This window comes from Lasioglossum baleicum, chromosome 6, assembly GCF_051020765.1.
Source record: "Lasioglossum baleicum chromosome 6, iyLasBale1, whole genome shotgun sequence".
Taxonomy (NCBI): Eukaryota; Metazoa; Arthropoda; class Insecta; order Hymenoptera; family Halictidae; genus Lasioglossum; species Lasioglossum baleicum.
In genome coordinates this window covers 3,758,043-3,773,222 of record NC_134934.1, presented here as the reverse complement: position 1 = coordinate 3,773,222, position 15,180 = coordinate 3,758,043, and the positions used below count along the sequence as shown (strand labels likewise).

The 15,180-nt window shown below is 42.6% G+C and overlaps 1 protein-coding gene across 1 annotated transcript; it reads left to right on the top strand.

Annotated features, from left to right (window-relative positions):
• The first annotated feature begins 3,608 nt into the window (after positions 1-3,608).
• LOC143209270 (uncharacterized) lies at positions 3,609-4,953 on the top strand. The gene is made up of 3 exons (XM_076424685.1): positions 3,609-3,773; positions 3,846-4,071; positions 4,838-4,953. Exons 1-3 carry the CDS (start codon positions 3,609-3,611, stop codon positions 4,951-4,953), a joined length of 507 nt encoding a protein of 168 aa, XP_076280800.1.
• Positions 4,954-15,180: the final 10,227 nt, after the last annotated feature.

Sequence of the window (15,180 nt, the reverse complement as noted above, 5' to 3'; positions counted from 1 at the left end):
TGTGTACTACTGCGTGTTGTGTATACTCTGAACAATGTATCTAATACAGTCTCTGTACGACCGCACAACCAGAAGGTCTTATATACAAGTATCAGATTAAAGTGTTATATTAAAACCAGTCTATACATATATTCCTACTCTGCTCATACCCAGTAAAAGTAATACTGTTATTACAACAGATAAAATTCAACAGGTTATGGGCCCAGGTCCAAAGAAAAGTAAAAAAGGTAAAAACTAAAAACTAACCTAATACTAAGAGCTGTCGAAAAGTCTAAGCAAAATTAAAATCAAGTAAGAAAAAATAAAGAGCAGTAATAAGTAAAACTGTAGGAAAGTAGAAAAAATTAATAAGGCTAACAAGTTAAACCATAAGTGTTCTGTTCGAAATTCAAATACACGTGGTCGTGAAACAAAAGTGAAAATGGCTGCCAGAAACGGTTATAATGAAGCAGATCATATAGAAAAACTGAAGGACGAAACCAACTTTCAGTTCTGGAAATTCCAAGTGACGATTCTGTTTAAGTCGCAAAACATACTCGATGTAGCGACTGGGAAAATTGTGCCAGCAAACGATTGGAACGAGCAAAAGAAGCTAGACTGGGAACTTAAGGATGCAAAAGCGCAAAAAGTTATCATACTTTCAAGTGAGAAAAAACCGCAAATGCATCTCCTGCATTGTAAAACCTCAATGGAAATGTTCAAGAAATTAACGGCCATATACGGAAAAGATACGGAACAAATGAAATGTACATTGCTGCAAGAATTCTTTAACTGTACTTTCGAAAAAGGAAGCGATATATCGACTCACGTGAGTACTCTTGAAAACTTAGCTCATCGATTAAATTCATTGGATCAAACAATAGACGATACAATGTTAATAACAAAAATATTAGCTACTCTTCCTGTTCAGTTCAAACATTTCGCAAGCGCGTGGGATTCGACGCCATTGGCCGAAAGGACCTTGACGAATTTAATAACAAGGTTACAGCTAGAAGAAAACAGAAACAAACAAAAGGACGATTCGCCCGACAATGTTGCCTTTAAAGCTTCTGTTAGAAGGTGTTTCAAATGCAATGGTTTTAACCATTTGGCTAAGTATTGCAGGTCAACAGAACGTAATCGCAACGAAAGAGGATATAAGGAGAAATCTTTCGAATCGGCGAGTGACCAATCATCACAAAGATGCGGAATCTGTAAGAAATCTAACCACTTAGAGAGAGACTGTTACTTTAGAAAGAATAAAAATGTATCAACTGCTAGACGTACTCAAGACAAGGTATGTTTCTACGTTAATAAAAACAATGACTGTGAAAATAAATGGGTAGTTGACTCAGGTGCATCGAACCACATGATTAACAACATTAATCTTCTAAGTGATGTAAAAACTGTAGAGTCCGAAATATCTACTGCAAAAAAGTCGGTAACAATGAAGGCCAAAGCAACAGGGCAAGTAATAACTGAAAATTGCACACTAAACAATGTAATACTGATTCCAGAACTCACGAAAAATTTATTGTCTGTAAATGCAATCACTCAAAACAATGGAAAGGTTGTGTTCACCAAGGACAAAGTAGAGATTTCAAAAAATAATACAACGGTACTTGAAGGATCTCGAGGACAGAATGGACTATATGCAATCGATTTCAATAAAACAAACAAAACTACAAGTTTGCTAACATTGCAAAACGAGACCTTACTATGGCACCGAAAACTTGGGCATTTGAGCGGAGCAAACATGAAGAAATTGGAAAAATTAAGTAAAGGTATGAACTCAATGTCTATATCTACTAATAACCTAGAAACATGTGACATATGCATGAGAGCGAAACAAACGCGAAAACCGTTTAATACGGAGAGAAACAGAGCCTCAAAACCATTGGAAATCATACATTCCGACGTGTGTGGACCGATAGAACCACCTACCTGGGACGGGATGAGATATTTTGTAACAATTCTCGATGACTTCACGCATTTCACAGCTGTATTTCCCATCAAAGGAAAATATGAGGTAACAGAAACAATTAAATACTATTTAAATCAATGTAAAACTAAATGGGGAAAACAAGTAACAAAGCTGCGGTGTGACAATGGTAGAGAATTTGCAAATAAAGATCTAGAACAATGGTGTAAAAACAATGGAACTGTATTAGATTTTACGATACCTTATTCTCCACAGCTAAACGGCAAAGCCGAAAGGTTGAACCGGACAATTATGGAAAAAGCAAGAGCTCTTTTGCTGGATTCCGGATTAAACAAAGAGATGTGGGGAGAAGCTGTAAGAACAGCAGTTTATTTGTTAAACAGAAGTCCTACCACCACGAGTGATAAAACGCCAGCGGAAAATTGGCATGGAACAATTCCTAACCTGGATAATTTACAAATCTTCGGATGTAACGCCTATGCAAAAAAACTTGGACGACTAAAAAAATTAGATGAAAGGAGTACTAAATATGTTATGGTTGGCTACTCCACTTGCGGATATCGCTTATGGGATGAACAAAATAGAAAAATAACACTAGCACGAGATGTAATCTTTAACAATGAGAATAAAGAAGAACAAGAAAACAATGAAAGTAAAATATCAAAGGTAATGATTAGAATAGAAGACAGTAAAACAGACGAACATCAAACAGAGAATACAGAAGAAAATCAAGAAGAAGAAAACTCGGAAGAGACAGACAGATCAGAAAACTCTGAAGAGACAGGCAGATTAGAAAACTCGGAAGAAAACGAAACATCTGTAAATGAGGATGAAGATATACAAAATACTGATCAAGATCGACAAGAAATGCCAAGAAGAAGTGAAAGACAAAGAAATCTACCAGAAAGACTTGGAGAGTACTATGTACATCTAACGTACAAGGAAGCAATCTATGGAGAAGATGCAGAAAAATGGAAAGCTGCAATCGAAGAGGAAAAGACATCCTTAAAAAAAAATAAAACATGGATTGAGGTAGATCCTAATCACATATCAGACAAAAAGATTTTGAGTGCAAGATGGATATTCAAAATAAAGGATGATGGAAGACACAGGGCACGTTTAGTAGTCAGAGGATGTGAACAACAAAAAGGAGTTGACTTCAACGAAACCTATAGTCCTGTGCTACATGCAAATCTTTTCAGACTGTTAATGGCCTTATCTGTTTTAGGAAATTACAAAATTCTGAAATTTGATATAAAAACTGCGTTCCTGTATGGACACTTAGATGAGGAAGTCTATATAAAGTTACCAGAAGGATTCGGAAAAACAAACAAATTCTGTAAGTTGCAAAAAAGCTTTGTACGGACTGAAACAAGCTCCAATAAATTGGAATCAACGTTTCAAATCATTTGTAAAACAAAACGGGCTAGATCCGATTCCTTCAGACCAATGTATTTTCAAATCAAAGGGAGGTCATTTGATATTGGCAATATACGTAGACGACGGAATAATACTAAGTAAAAATACTAAATATTTGAATCAAATTAAAGAAAAACTGTCAAAAGAATTTGAGGTAAAATTTTTTGGCTCTTTTGAAAATTTCTTAGGTGTTAATATAACTAGAAATAATACTTCGTTAATATTAGATCAAAGTAAATTTGTTGAAAAAGTATTAACAGAATATGGAATGGGAAATTCAAAGGCTGTTTCCACTCCTATAGTAAGTATTCATACGAATACTAATTTAAATGATGAAACATCAGATACTCGTTTTCCTTATAGAGAATTAGTTGGTAATTTACAATATTTAACGTCGAAAACTCGACCGGACATCGCGTTCGCTGTCAATTACGTAAGCAGATTCGTAGACAAACCAACAAACCTAGATATAAGTAATATAAAACGTATTCTCAGATATTTACAGGGAACTAAAAACATTGGTATTCAGTTTTCAAAACAAAACGCTCAACGAGGAAATGAATTAATTGGCTACAGCGATTCGGACTTTGCTGGTGACGTATCCACAAGAAAGAGTACTACTGGCTTTGTCATATTTTATGGAAATGGACCTATCAGCTGGTGCTCTCACAAACAATCCATAGTTGCACTGTCAACCACCGAATCCGAATACATCGCTGCTGCAGAATGTTGTAGAGAACTTACATACCTAAAAACTGTGTTAGAAACTTTAACTAATTCAAAGGTAAAGGCTACACTATTAACAGACAATCAGAGCGCTTTGAGCCTAATTAAAAACGGAATAATTCATAAAAGAAGCAAGCATATTGATGTACGATTTCAATTTATCAGCGAAAAATATAATGAAGGGACTATTGACATAGAATACTGTCCATCTGAAAAACAGTTAGCTGATCTACTAACTAAACCCTTAAGCAATGTAAAATTTAAAGAATTTAAGAATAGTTTACAATATACTATGTAGAAACAAGCATTAATTAACAGCGCTCATGAATCAATGATGTGTATTACTCAGTTTGGTTTATTGTTCTTGTGACTACATATGTTAAAAGCTATAGACAAGGCAATTCAGTAATATTTTTTGGTTTCTAAAAGAAATAATATTCAATCTATGTTGTAATTATAGAAATAAAAAATTAATAAATCTCTTAGACAAACTTACCGTTAAGAGGAAGTGTTGATTGTAATAACGGCAAGTCTGTCGATAAAGTAGGTGCAAACAATTATCATCTGAACAGATAGTTGTAGTGACACCTGTTGTGTACTACTGCGTGTTGTGTATACTCTGAACAATGTATCTAATACAGTCTCTGTACGACCGCACAACCAGAAGGTCTTATATACAAGTATCAGATTAAAGTGTTATATTAAAACCAGTCTATACATATATTCCTACTCTGCTCATACCCAGTAAAAGTAATACTGTTATTACAACAGATAAAATTCAACAAACGCGTCTGAAACGCGCGAAGGTCCTTGCGACGACGACAACGAGAACGGAAGAGGATGGACACGCAGAGGCCGGACATATGCACAGGGCGCAGCCAGGATAAATCTAGCAGATGGAATCCGCGCGGAACGTTACACATTCGCAGGAGCATTGTGCTGATCCTAATCCGATTACACGGCCCATTGAAGTCAGAAGTGCGATCTTTTAAAAGGGGCTAACATAACGCGCTTGTTAAACGCCGCCTGGCTACAGCTACAGAGAGCCAGAAGGAGAGAGCGGAGGGAATACAGCAAGAGAAATAGAAGGAGAGAGAAGGAAGGTCGATATTTTCCGCGATGCGCCCGCCCGGACAGGACGATACACGTTGCCAACAACCCCTCCGCCACTGTCGGCCAGGCAGTAGATAATCTGCCAGGAACCTCGTTACCCTCGTATCGCGGAATTACCGGAGTCCTCGAATTTCCACCACGATATCCCCGCGGATTCCACCCCTGGGCTAGCTGGACTGAATCATACGCGCCTCGTGATCCTGTCTCTCTCGATCTTTCGATACCGATCAATAGAAACAGCTATCTCTCGTTTTTAACAAAATTCTGTTCGAACGTCTACATCTCGTTTAGACGTTCCGAGCGCTAAATGTGACTGGCATGTGCTCGTTTGTAGGAATGACAAGTTCGGATTTATTTGGGTAAAACTTGTTTTAACTAAAAAACTTGCTCGACCACTTCCTACGAAATATCATTTTATTCGTAATTTCAACGATTTTAAAACTTCCCATTAAACATTTCGAGGGCTCCAATTACAGGTGAGGTTCATTGTAAAAAAGAATTAAGAAATCGCAAGAATAATTAATTTGCAAGCTTGTTAAAAAGATCGCGGTACCGTCTGTGCCCGACATTATACAGGCTGTCTCAGCTGAAGGAGGCCACCTAAATATCTCCTTTCCTTTTAATGGCACAAAAAAATTTTTTTTTGGCATAATTTAAATGGTTTCTGATGTTTCCACCGTTTCCTATTTCATCGCAACCATTCTTTTGAATACATCAAACAGGCAGTCCGCTAATAAGCTAACAGTTTCACGAATCGATTCACAGGACGTGCAACAGAGTCGGTCGGAATTCTGCGTGAATGAAGCAATTCACGCGGGAGCGGGTGGTGTGGTTATCATTTAAATGAAACGCGACCGTGAGCTCGACTAAAATTATCTCGATTTAAAGAGGATTCTGCGAGGCAATTCTAGAACGTATTCTCGTAGGAATTTTCCAAATTTCGAGACTAAAATGAATTATCGATGGAAGGTAGTACTTTGTAACAGGTTCATTCGGGTTTGAATTCGCGGTTACTCACTGTATTTTGAAATTATTTCGTGACCCCTCTAGTTATTTAAGCGCCACATTACGTGTTTGTAATCATAGGTAATTTTCAATAATCATAGGTAAATCGAGAAACCTTCTAGCTTTCTATATTACTAATATGAAAGAAAAATGAATTTTCGAGTTTGTAATGTTTCCGTCGTTTTTACCATTTCCTATTTCAGCCAGTCATTCCTCTGAATACATCAAACAGGCAGTCCGCTAATAAGGTAACAGTTTCGCGAATCGATTCACGGGACGTGCAACAGAGCCGGTCGGAATTCTCCGTGAATGGAACAATTCACGCGGGCGGCGGCCTTACAACTGGCTGGGTCTGGGTTTCCGGCGGGCGGTGGCGGCGGGATCCGACAGGTGTTACCGCGTTCCAGGGCCGCAAAATCGTCAACCCGCTTTCTCTCCGCCGTTACATTGGTAGAAACTACATATAGGAACACGCGTTGTCCGGCCCACCCGCAGTTGGGGGCGCGCGCGGGTTTCTTTAAAACGCCCCTTGTCCCTCGGAATAGACGGTGCGCACGTAAGTTCTCGTGATCCACAGCTGTACCGGGGGTTTCGTGGTAGCGGCCGGACGATTCGTCAATTAGTAAGTTACGGTCGACGTCTCGAGTTTACGATGTTCCGTCGCGGCCCGGCGACCGGCTTATCGTTGTACGAAACCGACGAGAAATAAATCCCGTCTACCCCGTTCGGCGCTCTCTACGCCGCGGCGCGCCGGTTCAAGCCAAACTTCGGACTTCCGGCCGTCGTCGAGTGTTTATACCGTAGAAAACAGGAGAGAGAGAAAGCCGCGAAGATAGAGGGCGAGAGAGAGACGAGGAGTGGTAAGTCAGACAATGCTGGCCTTTTACGGTAAAAAGCAGTTACTGTCTGCGTTTGAAAGTTTTCCCCTTTAGAAAAATATCACCTTCCTGCTCCCGGAGACCAAATAAACGTAAGTCCTCCACCCTCTCTTCCACGCTCTTTATCTCCCCCCCCCTCTCTCTCTCTCTCTCTCTCTCTCTCTCTCTCCTCCGCTCCTCTCCAGTCGGTCCGGAAACTCGCCAGGAGGAAATATTTCGCGATGCGGCCGGGACCGCCCCTGCGGCTGATTTTCCTCGCAGCCGACCGACCTATCGATTTGTTCCCGCGTATTATTTCGGTATGCCCGGCGAAGCACCAATGAAGACGGTTTGCTTTTTCAAGTATCGCCGTATTCCGCGCACGTTCATTCATCGATCGCCGCGCCGCGCCGTCCGGAACCCGCTTTGCTCTGCTTTGCTCCGCTCCGTTTTACTCTGCCCTGCTCCGATGAAATTGTTCTTTTTTCTCTTCTCCACTATCCCACCGCGGACCGGAACACGGAATCCGCCTGCTCTCGATGCGGAACCGATGATTCCTCGCAAACGTCGGATGAAGAACGGGCTGGATATTGGCTGGCGAGCGAGGGGAAATGACTGAGGACGTTCTCGAGATGAAAGGAGAGTCCCTGGAAGGAGAACGCGTTTCCACCAGTCGAGGAGGCGAGAGCAATCGAGAGTGACGGATCGAGGCATGTTCCAAGCTCCTGATAAACCGGCCGGTTTTCGGGGAGTTCTGTCAGTCTTGAGGAGATTCGGGATATCTTCTTACTGCCTGGATACCCGGCCGCTTCGATCCGGTGCTATCCTATTTGTAGGTGGATTCGATATCCGGTTACAAGCCGCTTTCTCTTATTACCGTTTTCCCCGGACGGTTTTTCGCATTCGTTCGATGTACCTGCGTTCGACACAATTGCGAAATTTCAGGCTTAATCCGACGTGTTCTTCAAATTTTTGTTAAGAAAGATCGTCCAGATATTTAAAATAGCCAGGCTGTAACGTTCTGTGCAATCGGAGACAATCAAATGATTATAATCGAATCAAGTATGTAAAGTTGACCCAAAAGTCAGATCCGTACAGATCCAAGTTAAAATACATTATTAACACTCATTTTTGATGTCTTGACACTAAATTGCCAGACAAGATAAAATAACTTGTCCCCGATTTTCACTCTGACAATTATAGAAAGTATCAGAACTTCTTTCCCTGATCAATTTTTGAATACATCCAATCTTGTCGTTATCATAAAATAATGTACATTAGCCTGACATAATGATTGGTGATTCTGGTATTAACTCTAGCATAAAAGTTACAATTTCGTTCTGTTATACTCAGAATTCCAACCAATACGTCCTTCAATATTGTATAACAACCTTTCTATAAAATAGTAACGACCCTCCTGCCTTGTAAAATCGTATCGATCCCGCAATAAATGCTTCGAACCGAGTGAAATATAATAGACGAGACCGTCATCCATCTCGTTCGAGTCGAAACGAAATGTCTTAAATACTTTCAGCAAATAATTAAATCGTCTCGAAACGGTACGAGCAGAATCGCGCGATTAATTGCACAATTTAACGGTTCTGTATCTTTGATAACAATAAATTTAGAACAGCACGAACACGATTCCGACATTAAACATGGCCGCCAGCTCGTGCAATTTTCCACGAACACGTTTAATATGCATAGGGAGCACATTAAATCGCGAAACCGCGTAAACCGGTGTACTGATAGTTTGTCGAATTGCGGTCAGACGCGACTACATTGTTCCCCCGTTATCGTTTTATATCATGTCCATTACATTATCTAAGTACCGGCTGTGAACGACAAACAGTTCTACGGAACGTCGCGAGCACGCGGTCCTTGAGTAAATAAGAATTGGTATTTCATTATCTTAAGTTCTCCGCTCGTTCACAATCGCACTTCAACCTAATTACTCTCTTAGCTTCTTTCCGCCCTCTCTCGCGCTCTTCTCTCTTCTTTCGCTCTCTTCGCGTTCCCCGGGTTTTCCCCTTTTCTCGATTGCCGAGCAGTTTACCTTTTATACTATAAACAACCGCTGTTTCGCTCTTCACGCAACGTTCCGTTCTGTCGTTTCCTTCGTTCGCGCAACAATCGACCCCTGGGCGCACCCTCCATTACGCACATTCTCATATTGGATTGATGGAGAGGTCTCTCCGAGGTGTACTCGGAGCGATGCGTCTTCGAAGAGCAGTCTTACTTAATCGATGATGCACATTTCATTATCAGTTATTGCCGTCCACCCTTCCCAGCTTTTATATTATTCAGAACGTCTGACTCATTCGAAAACGCTGAAATATAGGAGCATCGGGGACGTTGCCCCATGTTTACAGCATTTTCTTCGCCGGAATACTAACGACGCCATCACAAAATACTTTATGAATGCCGGGTCAGAAGCTATCTGGGTCACTGATCGATCCCAAGCTTTTCGTACAGAAACGAATTTCGTTTAAGCTGTACGTTTCGGTTGAAATTTTTCGATATTGTGACAAAGTCGTCTTTTCAATGTTCTATTTTCTCAACGCTTTCATAAAACTCAAGTGCCGCGCTTGAATTTAAATAATCATTGATTTATATGCCGCGTCAAGGGCTGTCAAATCAGAAGCGCTTTATATAATGCAATTCCGGCTCATTGCTTCGAAAGTAGCCCGCAGCCTCTTGGCGGTTAATCAACGAAAGGGCAGAGGATGCTGGGACGAGATCATTCTAATTCCCTGGGAGTGCAATTCTTCAGAGTAAAGGCGCGGCTCGTGTTCCCTCTTATTTCCATAGGAATGTTCCGTTCCTCCCCGAATTTCATCGTGCCAAGTCTGTTGCAGCGACCTCTTGTAGATTGAAAGAGATTCTTCGTTAGTTGCTGTTTGTCAATTCCCCAATGCGATCTACAATTATTTCTACGAACCTCAATCGACCTATCGTACAGTGCGATCTTTAAACTTTAATTTAAGCCTTGAAAAGCTTGAAAATTCCCACGAGAATACATTTTAAAGTCTACTCGAAATAACTCCGTAGAATTCACTAATTTTCCTCGAAGTAATTAATTTTTCGGTGTAATCTTCAACCACCCTAGAGAACCTGTCGCAAGACACGATCCTTCGGCTTTAATTCAAGACCTGGACAGTTGAAAAATTTTCGCAGACCTTAATCCTAATTCAATATTATCATAAGACCCCAATGTTACTATGACTGCATAACGCATGGGGGTTAATGGTACCCTTCGATCGAGGTACGGTTAGATGTACAAGCGTAGACGGGCCCATATTCCAGGCTATTGGCCTCGGGAACATGATTTCCAAGACGCATAGCGAATCGGCTGGGTTTTTCTTTCCGCGGTGCGCCCCGGTTGTCGCGTCTGCGTCCCGATATCCCGACGCACCGTCTCCACTGTTTCCACCCCCGGGGTTTCGATCCTCTCACCCCGTTTCTCTCGGATCAACTGGCGACGACGAGCGCCGTCCTTGTTCCGGCAATGCGAAACCCTTTTGAACAGCGGCGCCCGCCTGGCTGCCTGGCTTCCAGGCGCCAGCAGACCTACTCCACTACGCGCGCAGGGACACATAGTGATAGAGAGCGGCTAGCAGGCGGGGGAGGACAGTCGAGGACGAACATCGGGTTCATCATTCATTTCCCAACTCGATGCGACCTTTCTTCTCCTTTCTCACCGGCCGCGGCCTTTCTTACCGTAGACGAAGGGGCGGTAATGTCCCGCGGTTTTATATTTTTCCTAAAATCTGTGATTCATAAATTAAATTCGTTTGACATTTTAATTATGCGAATAAACTAACAAGGTTGCGCGGAATAAAAGGTGGATCTAAACGAGAAATAGTTACTTAGCCATTCATTCTATTCACGAATGCGTATAATGTGCGGTCTAATTATAACAAATTGTACCTTCCGGTGCCGCCTGGATTCTGAAAGAAATTGTGCCCACTCCTTGTTACACAACAGTACCGATCGTTAAAGTTGATCAGATGTACATAAATTTTGATCAGTTTCGTTCACGCTAACTCGCCAACTTTTCTACAATTCTATCTACGCAGGAAGCAGAAGAAGAGCCCATTTGTTCCATAGAAGAAGTCGAAGAAGACCTCGGTTCCTTCCTTCTTATTTCTTTTGCGAGCGCAGTATCATGGTGAAGTGAAATCGAATATGAAGGTCTGGGAGACTGGAATTTCATTTCACAGTTATCAACTCGGTTACATATTGCAGCCGGGGAAGTAATTCGTGCAGTAGTTGCCTGCTACGTATGCTGAATTCGTTAAATTAGTCCGAGTTGACAGCTTTGCATCTCACGATGACCGAGATTTTCATCTGTTGTAGAAAAAAAAGATCTGATAAAAGAAAATACCTGTTTTTCTGTGGAAACGAGTCGACAGTAACAGGCAGGCACACAAGGAAAACGTCGTTGTTACATCGTAAGAATTTTTAATCTCGTAAATTGCTCCGTTAATTGTAAAACGGTTTACCTACGAGCTGAAATTTTCTATAGTTTTAATTAAATCTCGTCGAGAGGCGGGCGTTCTCTTGATTCAAGATCCGAACCTCTTTTCCACGGTGTTTCGCGCGTTTTCTTTAGTTTTTAGTCCGTCGGAGACGCGCGCGTTTATTTTTCACTAGCGGACGGTTGGTAAGTGCACCTGCGATACAATATTGAGTATATTTGCTTAAGAGGGAAAACTTGAGAGAATTTCACCGTAGCGAGGAATTTAACGCGAACTTTCTTCCGACCGAACGGACGCCGAGCAATTTTTCCCTTCGAGTTAACAGACAGTCTCCGGCGCTGCGTTTGACAAAAATATCTTGAATCCCGGGGCGATTCGTTTACACTTCGGGAAAATCTGAAATCAGCGTTCCATTAATTGAGAGCCTCGCCTCGCCGGGTAGCAGCTCGACATTTATAAAAACCTCGGTTTTCTCTGCCTGCTCTTTATCCCTCTACATTTATTTTCTTCTCGGTTTTCGCGCAAAACTTTTCCCTGGCCACGGACGCCGTACGAAATTTTTTCATTTCCACGAATTAACTTGTAGCGCGTCTGGATGGACTTCTCGCAACGACGCTCGAGTTTTCTCAATCGGGCTTTAATTAAATCTCTCCCGCCGACTGACTTACTCGCGCACTCTCGAGCCCACGAACCGTTCGGCAACCGTTTCGTGGAATTTCACTCGAGAGTTTCGCGGTATACTACTCTCTCCCCCACTCTCTCGAAAAGCACACGAAGCTTCTTGGATGCCGCCTGCGTTTTTCATCGAATTTCTTCGCCGCGGCCGGCTCCTTCGAGATTGATCTCGGAAATGATTTATCTTGTACTCTCTCCGCCATCTGTTTTCCCCTCGACCGTTTTTACTCCTCGTTGTTTCCATTCGGTCGTGCGCGAAACGCCAAAGGAGAAACAGAGCTACCGCGTCCCCGCGAATATTGGAGAAGTTTCGCACGGCGCGGCACGGCGTCACGCGAATTCGCGGAGAAATACGATTTTTCTCGCTACCCCGGATCCACAGGTAACCGAAATTTTTAACAACCAACCATTACCGCGACATGAGCCTCCAAACTTTCCAGCCAACGGAATTATTCACATTCCAACCGCTTTTCGCCGCCGTACGTTATTCTCTCGTTTGCTATATTACATTTTTACATCTGAGTTGGACGTCAATCGATTATGTTGCGACTACTTTTGTAATTGATTGCGATCGTAATCATTAATCGTCGTTTCATTCATCGTTTCTAGAAGAAATCAGTAAATTTATTCATACAAGATAAAAAATTGCGACTTTTACATCAGATTGGACATCTGGAGCGTTCAATTCTATCGAGCACGATGTATTATTTTTTCATTTATTTTTCAATCTGTCCGATTCTACGCGTGAATAATAGATCCGGCTAAATTGTATTTACTTTTTACGTGTGCTCCAGCGCGACAGGAACGAGGCTAGATTAAACATTTAATACGGTAGCACTTGAGGCCGGAGAACAGCGCATCAGTTGTCCCTCATAAATTTACTTATCCCTTCACGACCTTACGCCTCTCCATCTCTTTCATTCATTTTTGTTTATCCTTCTCGGCAGGGCGGACGGTTCGCGTCGTTCTTTTTTTCTTCTTTCTCCATCTCCATCCCGACGAGGAAGATTTAAGTGTTTAATAACGGCCTCCCTCGTCGAGAGGGAGAAGATACAAGCATCTCGAGCATCGTTCAGCGTTTGTCTTGGGTTTCCTTTTCATTCTCTTCGATTCCGACTTCCCTCTCCCTCTCCCTCTCGTTCTATCGACGAACCACTCCTGGATCTATCTACCCCATCGTTTGCCGTCTCGTCGTCTCCGGTAAATCGACGAACCTCCACGGCGAACGTTTATTAATCGCGCGCGGCTGTCGTCGAAACGCGCGACGGCGAGCGACGACGAGCCACGCCGAAGTTCGAGGCGGGACGAAATGAAACGGAAAGAAATCCCTGGGAGATGCAAACGACAAAAAAAAAGAGAGAGAAATCAAATCCCGAGGAATATTCCTCGGGGTTCCTGGAGCCTCCTTGACGGGTGCAACGTTCCTTCTCCGTCGACCTAAAAGCTTCCTCACCCGGTATCCCCTGATACCTTCGGTATCGCGATGAAGAACGCCCAGACACTTTGGCAAACCGAGATCCACTTTCAGTGTTTGCGGAGTCCCGAAGCGGGAAAACCATTGAATCGCGTCGCAGCTTCTTTCGCGAACAATCGCCGCAAAGAGAAAGCAGCCAGAGAGAGAGAGAGAGAGAGAGAGAGAGAGAGAGAGAGAGAGAGAGAGAAGGAGTAACTGCACCCCGTTTCACCGGGAGAAGTTCGCCGATAACTGTACGCGGGGAGCTCAGCCCGGGAACAGCCCGAAAAAAGGAAGATGGATGCCGAAAATCGTTCTCCGCTGGAATTCGGTTCGCACCGGTAAAACCTATCCAGCGTTAATTAAGAGAATGAACGTTTGTTTGCCGTGCAGTGAATCTGTTTGGCGTCCGTGACGAGCGCGAAACAACCCCCGGGCAAACGAAAACAAATAGCGCTCACTTGTATCTTTCCGTCGCGCCGAGGCGAGAGGCAAGAAAACGCGTAACTCATTCGCGCGTAAACAGGCCAATGACAAACGACAAACACCCACTGCAACACGGGCTGTTTCTATATTTTTTTTTCTCTCTCTCTCTCTCACGGAGAAAAAAAGATCAACGCGTTTTCCAGCCTGACGAAAGACGCAATAGTAAACCACCAGGTCGTCGCGTCGTGTCGGGTTTATTTGAAGAGCAACCCTCGAGAGTGGAATGAGATGGGGTACGCCGCGCAGACGCAACGAGGAGGTGTGTTTTTCTAAATAAGAGAAAGGCACTCGAGACCACTGACGTTCCTCGAGGATCAGCTTTACGCCTCGGCCTTCATCGAATCTTCCTCGCCGCGCGATTCCCCTAGGACCCCGCCGAGAATTTCGAGCTCGGATTCCAAGAGGTTTGTTTATGGGACTTCGAAATTTAGAAATTAGGGCGACCACGCTGCGCAATCAGAATTGACGGACTGTTTGTATATTTCTACGTGTTTTGCATCGAACTTTGTTTGGGAAACTAGGGGGAGGTCTATTTGTGACGTTGGACTGCAGATGTTGACGATGGAATATAACTTTAGACAATTTTTTGTTAGTCACTTCCCTCAAGACTGAGGAATTAATACTAGTTTTTACACTGATAATCAAGCTGTAAATGCTACACGTTAAAGATGATGAAGTAAAAGCTAGTAGTAAAAGCTATTTTATCAGATTGTATTTCACACTCTGTCAGTTAATAAAGGCATAATTATTGTAGACCTAGCAGGAGGCAAACAGTGTGATAAATGGGGGAATACGTTACATACTTAAGCTGTGAGGCCATAGTAAGTAAATTATTAGCGTCAACGGTATTGTCAATTGAATCTCTCATGCTGGTACCCCGGATTAAATGAAGCTGCTCGATGACCTTATCGTCCCAGCCCCATCAATTTGTCTAGGACTCTCCCCTAGTTGGGAGTAGCTTTCCGAAAATGCTGAAGAATATCGCTAACAACGCTGCAGGGGAAGAAGAATCGGGTTTGCTCGATGAGCTCCATGCTTTGACTG

Excerpts from the sequence above, each read along its gene's own strand:
- LOC143209270 (XM_076424685.1), top strand. The coding sequence starts at position 3,609 with ATGGGAAATTCAAAGGCTGTTTCCACTCCTATAGTAAGTATTCATACG. Across the intron at positions 3,774-3,845 it reads TCGCGTTCGCTGTCAATTAC|GGAACTAAAAACATTGGTAT; the intron begins GTAAGCAGATTC and ends AGATATTTACAG. Across the intron at positions 4,072-4,837 it reads CATCGCTGCTGCAGAATGTT|ATAAAATTCAACAAACGCGT; the intron begins GTAGAGAACTTA and ends TTATTACAACAG.